General features: G+C 40.9%; 1 protein-coding gene across 2 annotated transcripts; it reads left to right on the top strand.

The window, feature by feature from the left end:
* Positions 1-17,865: 17,865 nt before the first annotated feature.
* On the top strand, positions 17,866-21,730 carry LOC147894926 (pentatricopeptide repeat-containing protein At5g27110-like). Of its 2 annotated transcripts, none has more exons than XM_087384185.1 (2): positions 17,866-17,988; positions 18,095-21,730. In XM_087384185.1, the coding sequence occupies exon 2, from the start codon at positions 18,392-18,394 to the stop codon at positions 21,524-21,526; it is 3,135 nt and encodes a 1,044-aa protein (XP_087240311.1). In that variant the 5' UTR covers positions 17,866-17,988; positions 18,095-18,391; the 3' UTR covers positions 21,527-21,730. The 2 variants fall into 2 exon arrangements, with proteins under 2 accessions (XP_087240311.1, XP_087240312.1); XM_087384186.1 differs by having other exon boundaries at positions 17,975-17,988; positions 18,098-21,730.
* The last annotated feature ends 751 nt before the right edge of the window (positions 21,731-22,481 follow it).

The following is a 22,481-nucleotide window of genomic DNA, read 5'->3' as shown; positions in this document are numbered from 1 at the left end:
AGAGAAGGATGACTATAGAAAACTATTTGTGAGGTAAGTAGTTTAAAAAAAGATGTGTTTATTATGAAATAATTGAGTATAATTACTCAAGAACAATTTTTCTTAGTATGAAAGAAAGAGAAGGGTGAAAGGAAAGGAAAAGGAAAAAGGCTAGTGAAAAGGAAGAAAAGGAAAAATGGCAAATATTAATGCCTTCCAGTGAGAGGCTTATTGTAACTTTTGGTTTTTGTTAACACCATTAACTGCACTTGTTATTCTCAATTTATGCTCATTCACAAGCTTCTCAACATATGCAATCACCTATGGTGGGATTTGGGCTCTCATGAACGAAGTGACTACTTCGGCCCCATCTTCTTGATTCTTCATTCACTTATGCACCCATGCCTTATCCTTAGCTGTGGATAAAGCGGCTATATGCTTCACAATATTAGGGTCAATATTGCATTGATGAGTAGGAATTGCTTTTTTGTGAGAAAATATCTAATCGCACTATCCACTGCATCACGTTTCACTTGTATGTTGATGCACTCCTCCATGTAATGATCTTTGTCCTTCCTAGCAAAAAACCATTCTTTCTTAAGGAGTTTTTCTATTGCCATTGTTACATAGCTATCCAGCAAATACTTCACGAGCCTCCACATTCTTGCTGTCACCTCTTTTTTTTCAACCTTTGACTTTTGTGATAGTAACAAAGGACCCTCATAAGTAGCCTCACCCTTGTTGTATGCACTGCAAACTACCACAACTTGCTTAAACACCTCATTAGGTCAAAAAATTATACTTGTGTAATCAGCATATCTATCTCTTGCTACCTTGAAGCTTGTGAGAGATTCTTCCCATTCTTGACTTTCCCTTGGTACAACTGCACTTAAACATGTATAAAAGTTGACTAATGTGTCTGCATCCGCTTTTGTGGTAGTTCTTTTCAAATGTGTTGCTGGAGGACCAAGTGTAGTCCATAGATTCCTTGCTTTCATTAGGATTTTTGATGTCAAGGGTATCTTACGTTTTCCAAAAATATCATGATTCAGTCTTTCGGACTCAATCAAATATTTTCTTTGATGCCTAAAAATGCATATTGTAGCCATATAAAAATTGAAGGGAAGAACCTTTGACATTTTCTCTACAGTGAGCCTTCTTGAGTCCCTTGCTTGTCTAGCAAGTTCATTACAGGCATATGCATAATGTTGACCATCAATTGGTTCAAATTTACAATACCGTAAGAAATTTCTCTTTGCCTCTTTCAAAAATTTCTTGGAATTTTCCCTTCACCCTCTTCATGTGGAATTTTTCGAAGGCTTTGTGTGAAGAATTTGTTGAAAGTCTCCTCAAAATGGGTAGGTCCTTCAAACATAACTCCATTGTCACAGCTACCTATATTTGGATAGAACATGATTGGATATAAGACCACATTAGAGATCATGGGTTTCTTGCCATCCACCAAAGCCTTGAATATTTGCATCGCATAAGATATATCAAGATTCCTATTATTGGGAAAAATAGTTGCTAACTCCACATCTTGAGCATTCACATCATAGGGCTTTGGGTTTCTTGCCATCCACCAAAGCCTTGAATATTTGCATCGCATAATATATATCAAGATTCCTATTATTGGGAAAAATAGTTGTTGACTCCACATCTTGAGCATTCACAGCATAGGGCTTTTGTCCCCATATATATCCGACATCATCTATTGTGATCGTCTTATTGAGACACAGATTGAGATTCTTTATTGACATGAGCTCATCTTGATCTTCCTCATCCTCTTGATCTGACTCTTCCTACTCTATATTTTCTCTATCCTCCTCTTTCTCTTGTACCTGAAGTCTCTGGCAGAGGAACGTTGCCTTTTTTTCAAAGTGGCCTTTGGAATTGTGTCCTCTTTATCTTTTACCTATACTTTCTTAACGAAGGAACCTTGTCTTTTTGTGAAAATAGCCTTTGGAACTGTGGCCCTTGCAATACTAATCTTTTCTATTTTGTGTCTTTCTTTTCCATTGATAGGTTGCACTAAAGTGGCCGTGGCTCGTCCTTCCTCTTCCTCTATCTTTTGTATTTCTTTAGGCTGCAATGGTTGTGTCACTTCTTCATTTTTCAGTTGGAATGCAGCATCTGCTTCTTCTTCTATCTCAAAGAGTTTGCGTGCAGACCCTTAATATGGGGCTTCTTGTCTACATTGCTTTTGAGCCAAACTAGGAGCTCTCTCATCTTGCTTGTCTCCTCTTTGTTTCTAAACCAAAATAGCATCCACCTAATCCTGCTTGTGCCCTCCCTGCTCTTGACTGAATTCATGGTCTATCTTGAGTGATGATGTCTTAAAGTACTCAATCATAATCTTTTGACGCAACCTACTTGCCTCTCCATTTGAAAATGTACTCCATTCATCCATGAGAGCCTATAATGGAGTTTATAATTCTGCAAAGTTTGATGGTGGAGGAGGTGGCATTGTGAACCTGTTTAGACCTCTTGATAAGATAAAATGATAACCCCCAATACTAGGTTGTAAACACATCACAAAAATATCCAAGTATGGGCTGTTTGGTTCCATAGTAATTCCCACAACCATGCTAGAAGTTATATCTTTCTTAGAGAAGCTTGCACTCCATGGCTCCTCATTTTGCTCCATATATTTTCTCAACATCATCAGATGTAACTCAGTTTTTCTTTGAATGAGAAACCAAACTTTTCTTCCCATGTGCATGTGAGTCCACTTCCTTTCAAAGTTACTAGGGGCATACTCTTTCCCATTGAAATGTAAGGTGGTGCTAGAGACAAAAGTTTTAATCTCTTGAGAGTGCTCCATAATAGTAGAAAACTGCTACTTCTACTTGATTTGCCATCCCAATTTCTTCCAACCTCTTTCTGTCCCCTCCATCCTGCTCAGTCAAAATTTCCATCGACGTTAATGTCCATCACTTGCCACAACATTGATTTCTCATAGCCCCCACTACTGCATCGATTTATGTTCAAAAGTTCCATCATTCCCATCGCCATTGACGTCGTCATCACCATCACCACAGCCCACCATCCCTCCACATCGCCATCACCAGCGCCTGCTGTCAGCACAATAGCCACCCGCACATCGCTCGCCTATCGCCCACCCACATGCCCCACACACCACCACCCACCCCATTGAACACTCGACTACCTGCTTTGAAAAGGGAAGGATAACCCCTTCCCTTATTCCATGGCGGTCATCCTTATTCCCTGGTGGTCATGGCCACCAGGGAATAAGGGAAGGGGTTATCCCTTCCCTTGGTAGCCGCACAAGGAATAAGGGAAGGGATAGGGAAGGCTCTTCCATCCTTATTCCATCATAATCGTGATCTTTCTTACTGGTCGTGATTGCTTATCTTTATTTTTGTCGTTGATTGTGATCTTTCTTTCATCCTTATTCCCTCATGTCTAACCCTTCCGTTGCAATCTTTCCTACGCATCGCTCCTCTTCCTCACACGTCCGTTTCCATTCTAGTCCCATCCCTTTCCTTCAGTCCCATTCCCTCCTTTCTCTCTCTTCTCTTCCTTTTTCCATCGACCAAAAGATTTGTTTCTCTCTCCTTTCTCTACATTTCAGTTTCTTAAATATTTAAGAAAAAAAAACATGAATATAAATTCTCCATACCTGGCTAAGGTGGCTGAAGGTTTTGTAGATAGGATGTAGACTCGGTTTTGTAGATAAGCTCCTTGATTCTTCCTCTTGCTCCTTCTTGCTCCAACTGATTGAGATAAGAATGAATGAAGAGAAGAAGACCTTTTTATACTTCTTTAGGGCAAATTAAGACTTTCCTTTTCTAGCCCTCTCTTTTCTTTTTCCTTTTCTTTTTTTTCACTTGTCTTTTTCCTTTTCCTTTCCTTTCAATAGCCTTTTTCCTTTTTCGTTCCTTTCACCCTTCTCTCTCTTTCATACTAAGCACAATTATTGTTCTTGATTAATTATACTCAATTATTTTCATAATAAACACGCCTTTTTTGAAACTATTAACCTCACAAATAGTTTTCTATAGATATCCTTTTCTTGATTAATAAATATCCTACTAAGCATAACTGATTTCATAATAATTAGACTCAATTATTTTCTCAATAAATACGAGTTTTTTTAAATTACTAACCTCACAAATACTTTTCATGTCAATTGTTACTCAAAATTGGCTATCCATTGAATCACACCTTTTTTAAAACCATTAACTTTATGAACTCTTAGGTGTGTTATCTAAATGAGTACTTATTGGATGGGCACACCACTTTGCACCTAATTCAATGCCACCTATGTTGAGGGGCATGCAAAGTATTATGTCCATTGGATAAGCTTTGCATTTTCGATCAAGCATTAAATACCGTTTTTTTGCACATTCCTAAAAAAACATGCTCCTAGGTGTGTTATCTGAACAAGTACTTATCGGATGGGCGCGCCACTTTGCACCCAAGTCAATACCATCTAGGTTGAGGTGCATGCAAAGTATTTTTTCCATCGAATATGCTTTGTATGGTCGATCCAGACTTAAACACCGTTTTTGCCTCAATGTCATGCACAACCATATAAAAACATGGTCCTAGGTGTGTTATTCCAACAAGTACTTATCGGATGGGCATGCCAATTGGTAAGCATGTAAATACACCTAGTTTGAGATGCGTGCAAAGTATTGTGTGCATAAGATATGATTTGCATGGTCTATCATGCACTATGTAACGTTTTCCCCCTAGTGTTATGCACCATCATTAAAAAACATAGTCCTAGTTGTGTTATTCGAACAAGAACTTATTGTATGGATGTGCAACTTTGCACGCAAGTCCATACCATTTAGATTGAGGTTTGTGCAAAGTATTATGCCCATCACATATGCTTTGAATGGTCGATCAAGAATTAAACATCGTTTTTTCCTTAGTGTCATGCACAACCATATAAAAACATGATCCTAGGTGTGTTATTCCAAAATGTACTTATCGGATGGGCGCTCCACTTTGCAAGAATGTAAATACCACTTAGTTTAGGCATGTGCAAAGTATTGTTCCCATCGGATAGGATTTGTAGTGTCATTTAAGCATTAAACACCGTTTTTGCCTCAATGTCATGCACAACCATATAAAAACATGGTCCTAGGTGTGTTATTCCAACAAGTACTTATTGGATGGGTGAGCCACTTTGTAATCATGTAAATACCACCTTTTATGAGATGTGTGTAAAGTATTATGTCCATCGGATATGATTTGCATGGTCAATCACGTATTATACAACACTGTTTTTCCCCTAGTGTTATGCACCGCCATAAAATAACATAGTCCTAAGTGTGTTATTCAAACAAGAACTTATCATAAGGGCACACAATTTTGTATGCAAGTCCATACCATCTAGGTTGACGTGTGTGCAAAGTATTGTGTCCATCGCATATGCTTTGAATAGTCGATCAAGAATTAAACATCGTTTTTGCCTTAGTGTCATGCACAACTATATAAAAACATGGTCCTATGTGTGTTATTCCAACATGTATTTATCGAATGGGAGCTCCACTTTGAAATCATGTAAATACCACCTAGTTTGAGGTGTGTGCAAAGTATTGTGTCAATTAGATAGGCTTTGCAGTATCAATCAAGCATTAAATACCATTTTTGCCTCCATGTCATTCACAACCATATAAAAACATGGTCCTAAGTGTGTTATTCCAGCAAGTACTTATCGGATGGGTGAGCCATTTTGTAAGCATGTAAATACCACCTAGGTTGAGATATGTGCAATGTATTGTGTGCATCGAATATGATTTGCATGGTTGATTGATCATCCATTATACACCGTTTTTCCCCTAGTGTTATGCACCACCATAAAAAAACATAGTCCTGGGTGTGTTATTTAAACAAGAACTTATCGTATGGGTGTGCAACTTTGCACCCAATTCTATACCATCTAGCTTGAGGTACGTGCAAAGTATGGTCCTAGGTGTGTTATTCCAACATGTACTTATAGGATGGGAGCTCCACTTTGCAAGCATGTAAATATCACCTAGCTTGAGGTGCATGTAAAGTATTGTGTTGAGATATTGAGCTCCACTCGTGATATGCCAGGGTGACCATTGTGCATTTATGTCACTGACTTGTTAGCTATCCTTATCTACTCTAGTTTGTGGCTCAGTTAGTATGCCACCTTAGTTACTTGAGTTTGGTTTGAGACCCACATATAGGGTTCTTCTATTTCTTTGTACTAGATTTCTTTTTGGCTTTCACAACTAAGAAGAGGAAAACTGTTTTCAGCCTCTACCTGTGTGTGTATTCCCCCATTGTGTATGTGAGAGAGCCGCAAGTGAGACTCCTTCCCTCTCTCCCACTATCTTCACATGGTATCAGAGCCTTGTTCGTGGCAAGGAGCTCAAGAAAGCAAACCAAGTTCATGGTGTCCTGGTAAGAGGACTAGTGTTGCTTTCCTTTTTTGAGTTTGGGAGCAAATCTCTGCAGGTAGCACAGCCAGAAGTGCAAGAGTGCACTGTTTCAAATTGAGATGCCCTTCGTGGTGTGGCGAGAGGGCAGTATATGCTGCGGGAGTGGGGCAAAGCCCTTGGTGACCTTATTTTTTTGATTTGAGGCCATTTCGGGGCCCGTTTTGAAGGCGGAAGTTCTTCGTAGGCATTCCAAAAAAGGCCCTGTTTTTGCTGTGCGACCACTACTTTGCTGGTCGGTGAAAAGTTGCCATAGAAATTGCATTGTATGCCTGTGTGCAGAGATATTGGGAGTTGCAAAATCATGCTTGTTGCCTGTTGATGCAAAATCGGCACTAGGAAGTGACTGTGTGGTCAAATATCACTTTTGTCAATTTTGCAGATCTGCTCGTGTGAGGCAAAAGCTGTGTTTTTTTGCAGTGACAGAATATTTTGCAATGTTCTGTAATGGCGTCTGATTCTCTTTCACATATTGTCACTGAAAAGCTTGACAAGAACAACTTCCAGGCATGGAAGTTTAGAATGACAAATTTCCTTATGGGAAAATGCTATTAGGAGTTCATTACAGGAAATGAAGAAGAACAAGTTCTTCGTAATGTTCCCAATCAATAGGAAATGCAGGCATTTAAAGGATGGCATGAGAGAGCCAGAAAAGTTATGTACTGGCTATCTATCAGTATTTCGGATTCTATGATTGTGCATATTCAGGATGCAAGTATGCCAAAGGAGGCATGGGATACTTTGGCAAAAATGTACAGCACAAATACGCAAGAGCCAGGAAAATGCAGCTCAAACAGGAGTTGCACAATGTGCAGAGAGAAAATTTGAGCATCAATGACTACCACATGAAGGTGAAGAAAATTGCAGATGCACTTGCTTCCATTGGGTTGGCAGTGGAAGATGATGATCTAGTTTTTGTGACCTTGAATAGTCTAGGAAAGGATTATGCACAGTTCCAGACATCCATTGCCGTCCGTGAAAAATTTCCTAATTTTGAAGAGTTGTTTGCTCTTCTAATTTCTGAAGAGCAAAGAAATGGGGGTGCATCTTCTTCAAGAGGAACTTCAAAAGAAACTGTCTTCTACTCAAATGCTGGAAGAGGTAGAGGCAGAGGTAGAGGAGGCCGATCCGCAGGTCGTGGTAGAAATCAGAATATGGAGCAAACTCAAGAAAACCAGTCCTATGGAGGAGGACATGGTAACTCTAGAGGCAGGGGGAGCCAAAGAGGCCGTGGTGGATGGCAGAGAGGCCAAAATGCAAAAAACAATGTTAAATGCTACTACTGTGGTAAAATGGGTCATATGGCTAAGGACTGCTACAAAAAGCAGAATGACATTATGAATGGAAAATTGCAGCAACGCAATTATGCATCTTCTAGTATACAAGGTGATGATAGAAATGAGCATCTATTTATGGTGCAGCACATGACCAATTCTATGACAAGTGCAGAAGAACGAAATGATGTGTGGTATGTTGACTCAGGTGCATCAAACCACATGACAGGTCATGCAAAATGGATGCAGGATGCAAGGAAAATGGAAAAACCAGGATTTGTGGAGACTGGTGATGATACTGCACATCCTATTGTGCAGATTGGTAAAATTCCTTTGTCTATGTAGGATGGGAAAAAGAAATACATGTCCGATGTATTTCATGTCTCGAACATCACCAAGAACCTAGTTTCTATTGGTCAAATGGTCGAGCAGGGCTTGCAGGTCAGATTTAATCCTCATGGATGCTTTGTTGAGGATATGAAAAATAACGCTCACTTGATAGCAAAAGGAAAGAAGAAGGGCAAGATGTTTACATTGGATGCGGACATGCATGAATTGAGTGCAACAATGTTTGCACATGGGACCGGTGTAGTTGCAGATATTGATATCTGGCATAAACACATTGGTCATGTTCATATACAGTGACTTAAACCAATGCAAGCCCAAAATATTATTATATGATTGCCTAAATTCTAGGTTGCAGAAATGCATAAGGTTTGTGAAGCCTGTCAATTTGGAAAACAGCAAAGGAAACCATTTCCTAGGCATGTTCAAGAGAGTAAAAAGCCATTAGAATTAATCCACTCTAATGTGTGGACTACTAAAGCTGCATCTATTGGAGGCTGTCACTATTTTGTCACTTTTATTGATGACTTTAGCAAAAAAGTTTGGGTGTATTTTATGAAAAAGAAAAGTGAAGTGTTTGGGCACTTCAAAGCTTTTAAAGCTATGGTTGAAAAAGAAACAGGCCTACAAATAAAATGCCTAAGGTCAGATGGAGGGGGAGAGTACCTCTCAAATGAGTTTGCAAGGTTCCTGCAGGAGCATGGCATAAAGCAGCAATATTCATGCAGTCATACCCCATAGCAAAATGGACTTGCAGAAAGGAAAAACAGGCATATTGGAGAGGTATCTCGGGCCATGCTAAATGAAAAAGATCTGCTAGATTATTATTGGGTTGAAGCAGTTGCTACAGCAATTTACATAATGAACAGGACTCCCACTGCAGCAATACATGGCATGACGCCAGAGGAGATGTATACTGGTAGGAAACCAGACGTTTCTCATTTGAAAATTTTTGGTTGCATTGCCTATGTTCATGTGCCAGATGAGTTGAGGTGCAAGTTGGATCCAAAAGCTGAGAAGTGCATCTTTATTGGTTATTCTCTGCAGCAAAAAGGGTATAGATGCTATAACCCTTCTACTCGTAAGTTTACAGTGAGTAGAGATGTTGTTTTTGATGAGATGTGCAACTGGTATAAACCAATAAATGTGATGATTGATGTAGATGCACAAAATGGTAATGCTGCACTGAATTCACAGCAGCAATCACAAAATATCAGTGGACCCGCAGTGTCCTCTAGTAGTGGCTCACATACTTCGCCATGGACAGGCATATTGAGATCAAGAGAATCTCCTCAAAGTAATGCAGATAGTGGTATGTAGGGATCACGAAAAGGAAAAGAGAAGGTAGATCAGCCCATGTTTGATGTGAATGCAGGTCACTCTTATGTGGACGGTGAATCCAGTGGCTCAGAACAAAGCATTGATGATGAGTTGGGTATTCCTTCTATTGTTACACCTGGAGTAAGGAAGACCACGGATGTTTTGAGAGCACCTAGAAGTGAGCCTATTTTGCGCAGGTCTACTAGAGCTAGGTATCCTGTGGATAGGCTGAAATATGATGGATTTATAGCCATTCACTATGCCTATATGGTCAAAGTGATACAGGAACTAGAACCCACTTCTTTTGAGCAAGCCATGGGAAATGAAAAATGGGAGAAAGCCATGGATGAAGAAATGGATGCTTTGGAAGCAAATGCTACATGGGAATTGGTGCCTTTGCCTAAAGACAAGAATGCAATTGGCTGTAAGTGGGTTTATAAGATCAAGCACAATGCAGATGGTTCTGTGAACAGATACAAGGTAAGATTAGTTGTCAAGGGGTATGCACAGACATATGGCATTGATTATGACGAAACATTCAGTCCGGTTGCAAGGATGGCAACTGTAAGAGCAGTCATTGCTATGGTTGCATCAAAGGGATGGTCTTTACATCAGATGGATGTAAGGAATGCCTTCTTGCATGATGATTTCCAAGAAGAGGTCTTTATGAAGCAGCCACTAGGTTATGTTCATGCTATTCATCCTGAGTTTGTTTGCAGGTTGAAGAAAGCCTTGTATGGCTTGAAGCAAGCACCTAGAGCATGGTCTGACAAGATAGGACAGTATCTTGTCACTATTGGCTTTCGGATTTCCAAGGCCAATTTCTCACTCTATGTGAGAAAAACAGAGAAAGGTATTATGCTGCTTGTCATTTATGTTGATGATTTAATCATCACAGGTGATAGTGATGAAGATGTCCTTCATGTGAAAATGCTATTGAAGCAGAAGTTTGAGATGAAGGATTTGGGAGAGCTGCGTTATTTCTTGGGCATTGAGGTGATTAGATCACCAAGTGGGATACAGCTCTTGCAGAGGCAGTATGGATTGGACATGTGTCCAAATATGGGATGACAGGTTGTAAGCCTATTTCAGCTCCTTTGGAGCAGAATGTGAAGCTGAGCACAGATGCAGGTGAGCTTCTGGAAGACCCTACTATGTACAGATGCATAGTAGGAAGTCTGATTTATATGACTATTACTAGGCCAGATTTAAGCTATGCTATTGGATTGGTAAGTCAGTTTATGCAGGCTCCAAGGAAATCGCATTTGAATGCGGCTAGACACATACTCAGGTATGTGAAGTCCACATTGCAGTATGGACTATTTTATGAGGCTGGGGTTCAGATACAATTGCATGGATACACTGATGCTGATTGGGCTAGTAGTACTTCTGATAGACGATCTACCAGTGGATATGTGCTCTCTTTTGGGAGTGCTGCAGTCAGCTAGAGCAGCAAGAAACAGCCTACAGTTGCCTTGTCGAGCACAGAGGCTGAGTACAGGGGTGCAAAAATGGCTGCATGTGAGGTAGCTTGGTTGCATAAGCTACTTTATGATATGCATCAGTCTACAGATGGGCCAGTTGTCATTTATTATGACAACATGAGCAGTATACACTTGGCAAATAACCTAGTCTATCATGCTAGAACAAAGCACATTGAGGTACATTATCACTATGTTCGGGACAAGATTTTACTAGGTCTTATTGATCTAGTTTATGTCAGCACAGAGGATCAGGTCGTGACATATTCACGAAGGCATTGGGCACAGAGAAGCTGCGCAAGTTCAGAGACTTGCTTGGTGTACAGGAATTGGGATTGAGCTCGAGGGGGAGTGTTGAGATATCGAGCTCCACTCGTGATATGCCACGGTGACCATTGTGCTTTTATGTCACCGACTTGTTAGTTGCAGATGCGGTTGGTACACTGCCCACGAATAATAGCTGGATGACAGCTATCCTTATCTACTCTAGTTTGTGGCTCAGTTAGTATGCCACCTTAGTTACTTGAGTTTGGTTTGAGACCCACATATAGGGTTCTTCTATTTCTTTGTACTAGAGTTCTTTTTGGCTTTCACAACTAAGAAGAGGAAAACTGTTTTCAACCTCCACCTATGTGTGTATTCCCCCATTGTGTATGTGAGAAAGCCGCAAGCGAGACTCCTTCCCTCTCTCCCACTATCTTCACATTGTGCCCATCAGATAGGCTTTGCATTGTTAATCAAGCATTAAACACCGTTTTTACCCTAATGTGATGCACATTCATAAAAAACACACTACTAGGTGTGTTATCCAAACAAGTACTCATCGAATGGGCACACCACTCTGCATGCAATTCAATACCATCTAGAATGAGACGTGTGCAAATCATTGTGTCCATCGGATATGATTTGCATGCTCAATCATGCATTATACAACGTTTTCCTCGTAGCCGTCAATAAAAGCGCTCGGAGGGGTGTTATCCAAACAAGTACTTATGGGAGGGGCATGCCACTTTGCATGCACATCAATATAACCTGAATAGGAACTGATGAAAATTATTTAGGAGATAGGATAAGATTTGCATGTTCGACCAAGCATTAAACTCCGCTTTTGCCTTAGTGTCATGCACAAGCGTCAAAAAACATTATCCTAGGTGTGTTATTCCAACAAGTACTTATCGAATGGGCATGCCACATTGCATGCAACTAAATACCACCTAGGTTGAGGTGAATTCAAAGTATTCTGCCCATCGGATATGCTTTGCATGCTCGATCACACAATATATATTGTTTTTCCTCTATTGTTATGCACAACCGTCAAAAAACGCGCTCCGAGGTGTGTTATATGAACAAGTACTATCGGATGGGTGCGCCGCTTCACACCTAGTTCAATACCATCTAGTTGAAATGTGTGTAAAGTATTCTGTCCATCGGATATGCTTTGTATGGTCGATCAAGAATTAAACATTGTTTTTCCCTTAGTGTCATGCACAACCATATAAAAACATGGTCGTAGGTGTGTTATTCCAATAAGTACTTATCGGATGGATGCGCCACTTGACAAACATGTAAATACCACCTAGTTTGAGATGCATGCAAAGTATTGTGTCGATCTTATTTGATTTGCATGGCCGATCATGCATTATACACCGTTTTCCCCCTAGTGTTAGTCACCATCAAAAAAACATAGTCCCAGGTGTGTTATTCAAACAAGAACTTATCGTATGGGTGCGCAACTTTGCACCCAAGTCCATACCATCTAGCTTGAGGTATGCGCAAAGTATCATGCACATCACATATGCTTTGAATGGTCGATCAAGAATTAAACATCGGTTTTACCTTGGTGTCATGCACAACCATATAAAAACATGGTCCTAGGTGTGTTATTCCAACATGTACTTATCGGATGGGCACTCCACTTTGCAAGCATGTAAATACCACCTAGGTTGAGGTGCATGCAAAGTATTGTGCCCATCGAATAGGCTTTTCATTGTTAATCAAGCATTAAACACCGTTTTTGCCTCGATGTGATGCACATTGTTAAAAACACACTCCTAGGTGTGTTATATGAACAAGTACTTATTGGATGGGTGTACCACTTTTTAGGCAAGTCAATATAATCTAGGTTGAGATAAGTGCAAAGTATTGTATACATCGAATATGATTTGCATGTTCAATCATGCATTATACAAAGTTTTCCTCCTAGTGTTATTTACAACCGTCAATAAAAGCGCTCCGAGGTGTGTTATCCAAACAAGTACTTATGGAATGGGCATGCCAATTTGCATGCACATCAACATCACTTGAATAGATACCTGTGCAAAGTATTTAGGCCATCGGATATGATATGCATGGTCGACCAAGCATTAAACTCCACTTTTTCCTTAGTGTCATGCACAAGCATAAAAAAACATTATCCTAGGTGTGTTATTCCAACAAGTACTTATCGGATTGGCATGCCACATTGCATGCAACTCAATAGCACTCCCAGTTGTGTTATCCAAATAAATACTTATATGAGTGGGCGTGCAAGTTTGCATGCAGGTCAATACCACCTGAATAGATGCTTGTGCAAAGTATCGTGCCCATTAGATATGATTTGCCTGGTCGACCAAGCATTAAACTCCATTTTTGCCTTAGTGTCATGCACAAGCATTAAAAAAGATTGTCCTAGGTGTGTTATTCCGACAAGTACTTATCGCATTGGTGCACCACATTTCATGTAACTCAATACCACCTAGGTTGAGGTGTATGCAAAGTATTGTGTCCATCAGATATGCTTTGCATGCTCGATCACACATTATGCTCTGTTTTCCCCCTAGCTTCTTGGAGGGTACCCTTGCTCCTTTTGGATTTTCGGATGCATGGATCAGAGGTTGTCAGCTCTCTACAGATCGCAGAGCCAGGTGCTTATTAGTGAAGGGGAGAGAAATTGTGGATATCTAGATTTGGGGCTGACCCTACTTGTCCTCAATGCCACACAATAGTTGAGTCAGTTTAGCATTGGCTTTGGGAGTGCAGACAAATGAGGACTATTTGGAAGGGTGTTGCTAGGATTCTTTGTATTTTTCATAGAGCATCCTTCTTCATGACCTGGGAATCAATGGCATTGTTTTCTCTCACTAGCCCTTAGGTGTTTTTCCAGGGGCATGACTCAGATTCATCCTTCATTATACAATGACACTCTGTGGACTCTTGTTCCCTTCATGATGTTCCTTTCACTCCTTTCAGAGCTGCTCATGCCTCGGTAGACACATCATGGGAGATTTTGGCTAGCACTATAACACGGCATATATGGAGGGCTAGATGTATGAAGACGATAGAGGGTTCACAAGTTCATCCCTTCCAGTATATGGATTGATACTATACATATCTGGTCGAGCATGCAGGGATCCTCCAGAGCAACTACTACTGCCAAGTGGGATATCTTCTTCAGAGTGTGGAGAGGATCTCCCTTCTTCTCTAAGTCTTCTTCAAGGTTGAGGTGGCATTTTTAGCCTCCACCTTCGATTTTTGTTAGCTCTTTTTGAGATGTTTATTTTCTTCTCATGCATGGCATGTTGAACTCCCACATTAGAGCTTGCTCTTGCGGTTTTCAATCATACTTAATGAAGTGATCTTTTGAAAAAAAAAAATTTATCTTTTAGGGGTGTCCTGGATCGAGATTTCATGTTGCCGTGCATTGGGATGTTGCACTCATGAAACAATAATTTAAGAAAGAGAATATTTTTCATGTTTATTATCTTCTAGCATGTAGAACAACAATGAATCTCTTAAATAATAATGACTCTATGGGTATCTAATTTATCTGACTTTATGTAAGAGGAATATTAATTTATCAACTATGGGTATGTCCTTCTTGATGATTATGATGAAGTGAGTGTTTATTTTCATCTCTCTATTTATTTAGATCATCCAAGAAAGGACACGATATCCCAAAATCGTAGAACGTACCACTCAAACTTCCACCTCGCCACTTAGTGTTTTGACTTATTGTGGGTTCATGGCTAACTTTATACAAGATAGCCGAGCAAGTGCCTCTAAGACCAATCTCCTTTCCTTACAATTAGATTATTGTCTGACCTATGCAAAATCTATGAAGTTGGATTTAGATGATTGAGTATTTTCATTGTTGATGTAAAATGGTTGAGAGCTATCTACAACAATCCCAATGCTACAATCAGGAAAGACAGTAGTTTTTTTTCCATAGACTCTAAAAGTGATACTTTTGTTCTTCTCAAACAATGTGAACATGTATGCCTTTGTTTTTAAACAATTGAAACATGTTAACACTTAAGCATAAATCATTATAAATAATGGAATTTGCATCTTGAACATCGGTGGTCTTTCATCCAGATCATTCTGATCCAAGATGGTGGTATGTGGTCCAAGTTGTTTCTCAAAGGAAACTGACTTTCAAAGATAGGGATGTAGATATGGAGATGCCAATGGATCCCATTCTCATCCAGTTGATCCCAATGGATCTACGAAAGAAGATGAAGATCACAATATGGCCCGAGAAGAAGGTGGAAATAATGACATCATAATAGACGAGGGTGGAGATCACGACATTAGGGAAGAAGATGGGGATCTTGTATCACCTCATATTATTGAAGAGGGTGAATTAGAGGGACAAGTCTTAGATAGTTATATAGACCCTCATGATATAGGTGAGTTGAGCATAGAATAATAGATAGAATTTATTTGGCATGATGGACTTGGCTAAAGGCATATCCTTTGATGTAAACACTGCTAATTGATTTGTTTGCCATCGAGAAGCCTATTTTATCCTTGGCCATTTCACTTTTATGCTTGCATTATGGTGATTTGTAAATTAAGTTCGTTATGAATATATGAGTATTTTTAAATCAAATGTGGTGTACACATACTCTTACATTTTTTATATTTAAAATGATCAAACTTGCACGCGAAAATCATTTTGGGTCCTATTGCAAACAACGTTCTAAAAATCTATCATGGAATGCTAGAGTTGGCATATATTAGTCAGTCTACATAACACCAAAGCTTGTTTATATTACTATATATTTAATACTAGAGGTGGTATATATTATGGTATAAGCGTCAGTATAGTCATCGAGTATTGATACATAGATGGGCTTACCTCCGTGGTGTGGGTTGGTCATTCGTTCCTTCCCCTTGTCTTCTTGCCTCATTGGTTGGGGCTACTCTTTAGCTAATGGTGCCTCTCATTATTGTCATTCTTTTTGGTCTTTGTCAATCAATGGGGTGGCCTCTCATTTTTCCTTCCTCCAAAATCCATGTATTCTAGCGGGGGATTTGGTGCTGCATCAAGCTTAATGGTATCCCCTCTAAAATCTGTGTATTCCAAGGCAGGTACATCTTTGTACTCACTGAAGAGTACTCTGGTTTCCTTGAGGAATTTTTTGGGAAACTGTTCTTTGATCTGGATCAATTTTGGTGCTTTGTGTTATCCCGCATTGATTTCTTTGATTACCTGACCTTTGGTGATTCGATTGCCTTTGACTCGACTAAGTCAACTTGCATGTTATTCTTAGACTTCTCTTTGTCCTTCCTCATCTTCAATGAATCATTTTGGAAAGGCCATGTGGAGTTCTTCAACTACCCTTATTGCATCTATGGTTGTGATGGGCATCACCTTGAGGGCAAGTAGCTTTTCTTCAATGTTTGAGGCATATACCCTTTCCACCTCTAAATGTTTAGGCTTGCGATTCTTTTGGATCATGCTCTTGCCCATTGGTATTTGCATGTCCTTTTGTCTTGGGTGATTTGAGGGTCTGTCCAACCCAATCATGGAGGACCTTGGCACCTTCAACCATGGTCGTCCCAATAGCATGGGGTACTCTTCAACCATGGTCATTCCAATCATGGAGGACCTTGGCATCTTCAACCATGGTCCTCCCAATATCATGGGGTAACCTTCTTTGCTTTCCATCTTGACCAAAATGCACATGATTGTGAACAAGGCTCCATGGATCTTGATGCAACCATCCTTAAGCATGGCCATGGGCATCACCAACCTCTAATTTGCCATCATATGCATAGCCAAACTTTCAAAACAAGTTGAATGACTTTAGTCATTCAGAAGGCCTGCCCAAAACATAAAATCACAACAATGACACTACCCGTTGCCCTCGCCCCAATTCTCTCTCTCTCTCTCTCTCTCTCTCTCTCTCTCTCTCTCTCTCTCTGTGCGCGCTCGTCTTTGCAAGATTACAAATTTTGAGGCTAAATGACATGATCTCATGTGTCATGACAGATTTTCTTAGAATGTGATCCTTGTTTAGCTCGTATAGTTCACCTGCAATCAATCGGTAGGGATCAACTTTTATAATTAATTTTATTGCATCTATTGGTCTCAATTCAGGGGGTGGTCTTCCTATCATTAAATACCCAACGACATTTGCACATTAGTCAAGGATCTACAAGAGTGTGAGAAGCAAGGTAAAACGAATTTTGTGTAAGTTGAACGTAGGGACACTACAAGAGTGGGCTGATTGCATGGGATTTAAGCCAATACATCATATTCCCTTTCAAGGATTGATTTTACTAAGGCTATTTACACACCAAATGGGGCCCAAGGTTGGGCGACCATTTCAACCAATAGAAAGCCACGATTTAAGGTTTAGGCGGGCATCTCTTTACACATGCAGTGCCCAGGATTAGACATTTGAATCTAGTGTGGAGTCCACATCATGCCTTGAGAAAGGCCTTCCTTAGCCAACCAAGCTTGGCTGCCTACCGATGGGCAGGGTTGGATTCAACCAATCACCATCACAATTTGGGTTCTCCATCCCCACGCCCATCCGGACACTCATTTTTCTGTACTTGGGCGATGTGTAATAGGGGTGCCCATTAGTGGGCACTCGTATTTTTAATGATCTCACGATGGGCGGCTATGTGTAATGGGGGGCACCCATTCCAGCCCGCCAATGAATGTTTTTGGGTGCCGAGACTCTTGGCGGTGTGCAAACAACGTAAGACCTCCCCTAGGGGCCATGAGTGATATCTCAATCTTTGCATAAAATGGCTTTGAGTGAAAGTTGGCTTGAAATGGCTGCTGCTGGAGAAGCTACAACTCAAAGAGAGCTGTTGTGGCCAAAGCTCTTGGGAGCTACGCTGCACTGCTGCTACAACAACTGCTACTCTGTACGTATGCTCTCCTTTCTAAGCTCACATAAAAACAGAAGGCATCAACATTTAGTAATCGATGCGAAGCAGTATCACCTCATATGGGTCCCTTTGGAAAATACAGAAGGATCCCGATTTGAACGTGGTGCCCTTTTGTATGCAACACCCTTGCAATTTTGCCTGGTTGGAAGCAAAATTACTTACTATGAGGCAGCCTGATTCCTACTCTGGTGGTCGCGGGAGAAATCTGCACGCTCTTGTTTCTAGTTTCGAACGTGCTAGTTCGACAGAGAATCGTGTTGAGCTCTCATGTGTGTGGTGGGGAATGTCAACGAATTCGCAGTTTGTATTCAAAGGATTCGCTGACATCTTCTATTATCGCTTCGATCGAGGGGATTTAAACTATTGGGAGTGATGGGAGATGGTAAAAATGGAACGATTAGACGAGGCGCTGGCCTCAGTGGACCTTATTTACCGCAGAGGCCTACCTGTTTCGAGAGATATCGTGCATTGTCTTCTACAATGCTGCACGAAAAAGAACGATGTTGTAGCCGGCAGGCAAGTGCATACCCTTATGGTCGACAATGGGCTTGATTCAGTGACCATTTTAGGCGACCACCTGATTCGCCTGTTTGCCTCGTGTGGGAGCTTGCTAGAAGCAAACCAAGTGTTTTGCAAGGTTGCAAAACCGAATGTCTACACTTGGCAAGCAATTATTTCTGCACACGCTGCTTTTGGAGAAAGTGAAAGAGCTCTTATGCTGTATGCCAAAATGCAGCAAGAGGGCCTAAAGCCAGACAAAGTTACATTCCTGTGTGTCTTGAAAGCTTGTGGCAGCATAGGGGACATTCAGCGTGGTAGGTTGACACATAGGCAGATTGTTATATGTGGCTTTGCATCAGATGTAGCGGTTGGGAACACCCTCATCGACATGTATGGCAAATGCAGTAGTTTGGACGAGGCACACAAAGTCTTCGATAATCTTTTGAATCGAAGTGTGGTAAGTTGGAATGCTATTATGGCAGTTTATGCTCAGCATGGGCTCGGTATTATTGCACTTGACCTTTATGATAAAATGCAACAAGATGGGGTAATAGGAGATCGAGTAACATTTTTGAGCGTCTTGAGAGCTTGCAGTTGTACAGGGGCCATAGATCAGGGTAAGCTAGTACACGAGCAGATCATCAGGAATGGTTTTGCTTCAGATAAAACCATGGGGAATGCCCTTATCGATATGTATACCAAATGTGGGAGTCTCGAGAAAGCTCACCAAGTGTTTGATAGTTTGTCAGCTCGAGATACAGTGTCCTGGGGTACATTGATTGCAGGCTGTGCACAGTATGGCTATGATATTCCTGCCCTTGAGCTTTTTGCAGAAATGCAACAGGAGGGCATAAGGCCCGACAAACTCACATTTTTGTCCATGTTGAAAGCATGTGGCAGCATAGGGATGATTGGGCAGTGCAAGCTGCTACATGGTGAGGTGGTCATGAGTGGACTTGAATCGGATATACTTGTGGGGAATGCCCTTATAGATATGTATGCCAAGTGTGGAAGCCTAGAGATGGCACAAGTGGTGTTTGACAATCTGCCCTACCAGAATGCTGTGACCTGGAATTCTATAATAGCAGGATATGCTCAGCATGGGCATGGATTTTCTGCTCTCGAACATTTTGCGAAAATGCAATATGAGGGATTGAAACCAGACAAAGTAACTCTCTTGTGCATCTTGAAAGCATGTGCAAGTATAAGAGCTAGAGATCACGGCAAGACTATACATGACCATGTTATTAGAGATGGACTTGAATTAGATGATCTCATTGGGAACTCCCTTGTTGATATGTATGCCAAATGTGGGAACCTTGAGGAGGCGCATATTTTGTTTGAGAAATTGCCAAGTCGAAATGAAGTGTCATGGTCTGCCTTGATTGCAGGATATGCTCAGCATGGGCATGGCTACATTGCTTTGGAACTTTTTCGCAAGATGCAAGGTGAAGGCTTTGAGCCAGGGAAATTTATGCTTTTATCTGTTTTGAAAATTTGTGGTAGTCTAGGAGCCTTAGGGCAGGCACAACTTATACATGCTCAGGTTGTCAGAATTGGACTTGAGTTAGATGTGATGGTGAGGAGCACCATTGTTGATATGTATGCCAAATGTGGGAGGCTCGGGGAAGCACACAAAGTGTTTGTGGCATTGCCAAATCCAGAGTTGGTGACATGGAATGCTATGATCCAAGGTTATGCTCAGCATGGCCATGGTCTTCTTGCCCTTGGACTTTATAGGAAACTGCAAGAGGAGGGCCTAAAGCCAAATAAAGTAACTTTCTTGTCCATATTGAAGGCATGTGCTGGTGTAGGAGCTGTAGGGGAGGGCAAGCTGATACATGATCAATTAAGAAGTAGTGGACTTGAATTAGATGTGATTGTTAGGAATAGCCTTCTTGACATGTATGCCAAATGTGGAAGCCTAAATGATGCACAAGAGGTATTTGAGGAAATGGCAAATCCAGATGTGGTGTCATGGAATGCAATGATTGCAGGATATGCTCAACATAACTATGGTTTGCGTGCTCTTGAAGTTTTTGAGAAAATGCAGGAGAAGGGCATACGCCCAAATAAGGTCACGTTTTTGTGCATCTTGAAAGCATGTGCGAGCATAGGTGCCACAGGGCAAGGAAAATTGATACATGACAAACTCATAAGAAGTGGTCTTCAAGCTGATATTGCTGTTGGTAACACTCTAATTGACATGTATGCTAAGTGTGGGAATCTGCATGAAGCACTCGCCGTGTTCGAAGCTCTGCCAAACCGTGATCTGGTGTCATGGAGTGCAATGATTGCAGGATACGCTGAGCATGGCAACTATACACTTGCTGGGCAACGCCTTAAGGACATGCAACAACATGGCTTGAAGCCTGTTGGTAGGATTTACACGAGTGTTTTAGCAGCCTGTGTTCATGCTGGGCAAGTAGAGGAAGGCCGTCAGCACTTTAAATCAATGGAAGAGGAGCATGGTATCACCCCAGATGTACAGCATTTCAACTGCATAGTGGACCTCCTTGGACGTGCAGGACGCTTGAAAGAAGCAGAACAGTTGCTTCTTACAATGCCGATCACACCTAATGTAGCGAGTTGGACGTCTTTACTCACTGCCTGCAAAACATACAGAAACTTGGAGATAGGAAGGCAATGCTTTGATGAGGTTGTACAGTTGGATCCCAGAATTGCTGGTGGTTATATGCTCATGTCGGATATATATGCTGATGTTCACAGGTGGAAGGATGTCCACCATATGCAACACCACAGGAAATTGTCTTGTGCATGGAAGAAACCTGGGGTGGCCTGGGTTGAGATTGATAGGAAACAGCATGAGTTTGTTGCTGGTAAGAAAGTACGCTGGGAAAGTGATGCTGTTTCTTTTAAATTAATTAGGTTAGATATGCACATAAAAGGAGAAGGCTATGTGCCACAACTGGACTTGGTGGTGGATCTGATCTCAGGTGTTGAAGTAGGAGCCTTGTACTACAGGGAGATGGAAGTTAACCTTATCTGCTGAGTGTCTTGCTATGTGGGAAGGTGTTTGTGCAAGTTGCATCCTTCTAACATACGTTTGAATGCACAGAGACCCAGAGGCACCCATGAGGTTTTGCTTTGGCTAATCCATAGCACTCTAATATACTAAAACTCATTCATGGTTTTGGAGTTCTTATGCTCATATGGAGCCATTGATAAATTGGGGCATCCAGAGTAAAGCAGGGAATCTTGCACACACTGTCATGAAACATTCAAAAATTGCACTCCCTTGCTGGGATTTGATGTGCTTCCATTCTATTCTACCATGCAGCTGGCTACGTTCTTACTAATTCCTTTGTTGGCTCTTTATGTTTCCTCCCTAGCTTTCAGATGGCTAAGATATTGAATTCTGGCCAATTGAATGATGGTTCTGGTGGCCAATGGAAGCAAAGCATGCTGATCTATAATTTTAAAAAATCAGTGTCAAGTATTGTTTGAATCTATTCATGATATCCACCATTCCTTCCCTCCTTTTCGTGGAATACTGTTTTCGAGTGGCTTATTAGAAAGGTCTATATGATAAGTAAATAAGAGTGACTCACAAGGGATAGGAGAGGCCCTAGCCAAGAGAAAAAGACCCTTGTCATATCTACTAGAGTGCACTCACACAAAAGATTCCTAAGCATCCTTGTCACAATTTTATTGGTGTGGAATATGCTGTGTGAGACATTAATACTTTGTTGCAGCCAGTATCAGAGAATATTGCAAGCCAGGTTAGTTGCCACGTTGACTTAAAGAGCATAAGTTGAAGGAAAGGCGAGCAGACCTCGCACAAGATTTAGCAACAGTAATGAAACTATGTGAATGCCCAAGATCAAAAGCATACCCAGCTTCACTAGTTTTCACTTGATTTCTGTGAACAAGGGAGTCTCTTATATAATTTCTAAGTCTCCAATTTTGAATGCTTTCTAAGTGTGCTTTCCCTAAAAAAGTCCCTA

This window comes from Dipteris shenzhenensis, chromosome 13 (genome assembly GCF_047967505.1).
Source record: "Dipteris shenzhenensis isolate YYH24624 ecotype China chromosome 13, Dip_SZ_1.0, whole genome shotgun sequence".
NCBI classification, from domain to species: domain Eukaryota; kingdom Viridiplantae; phylum Streptophyta; class Polypodiopsida; order Gleicheniales; family Dipteridaceae; genus Dipteris; species Dipteris shenzhenensis.
Note: the sequence above shows the minus strand (reverse complement) of the source record. Positions and strands in the feature narration are given on the sequence as shown.

Bases quoted from the DNA above. Each gene is read 5' to 3' on its own strand.
- LOC147894926 (XM_087384185.1), top strand. From the start codon at position 18,392: ATGGTAAAAATGGAACGATTAGACGAGGCGCTGGCCTCAGTGGACCTT.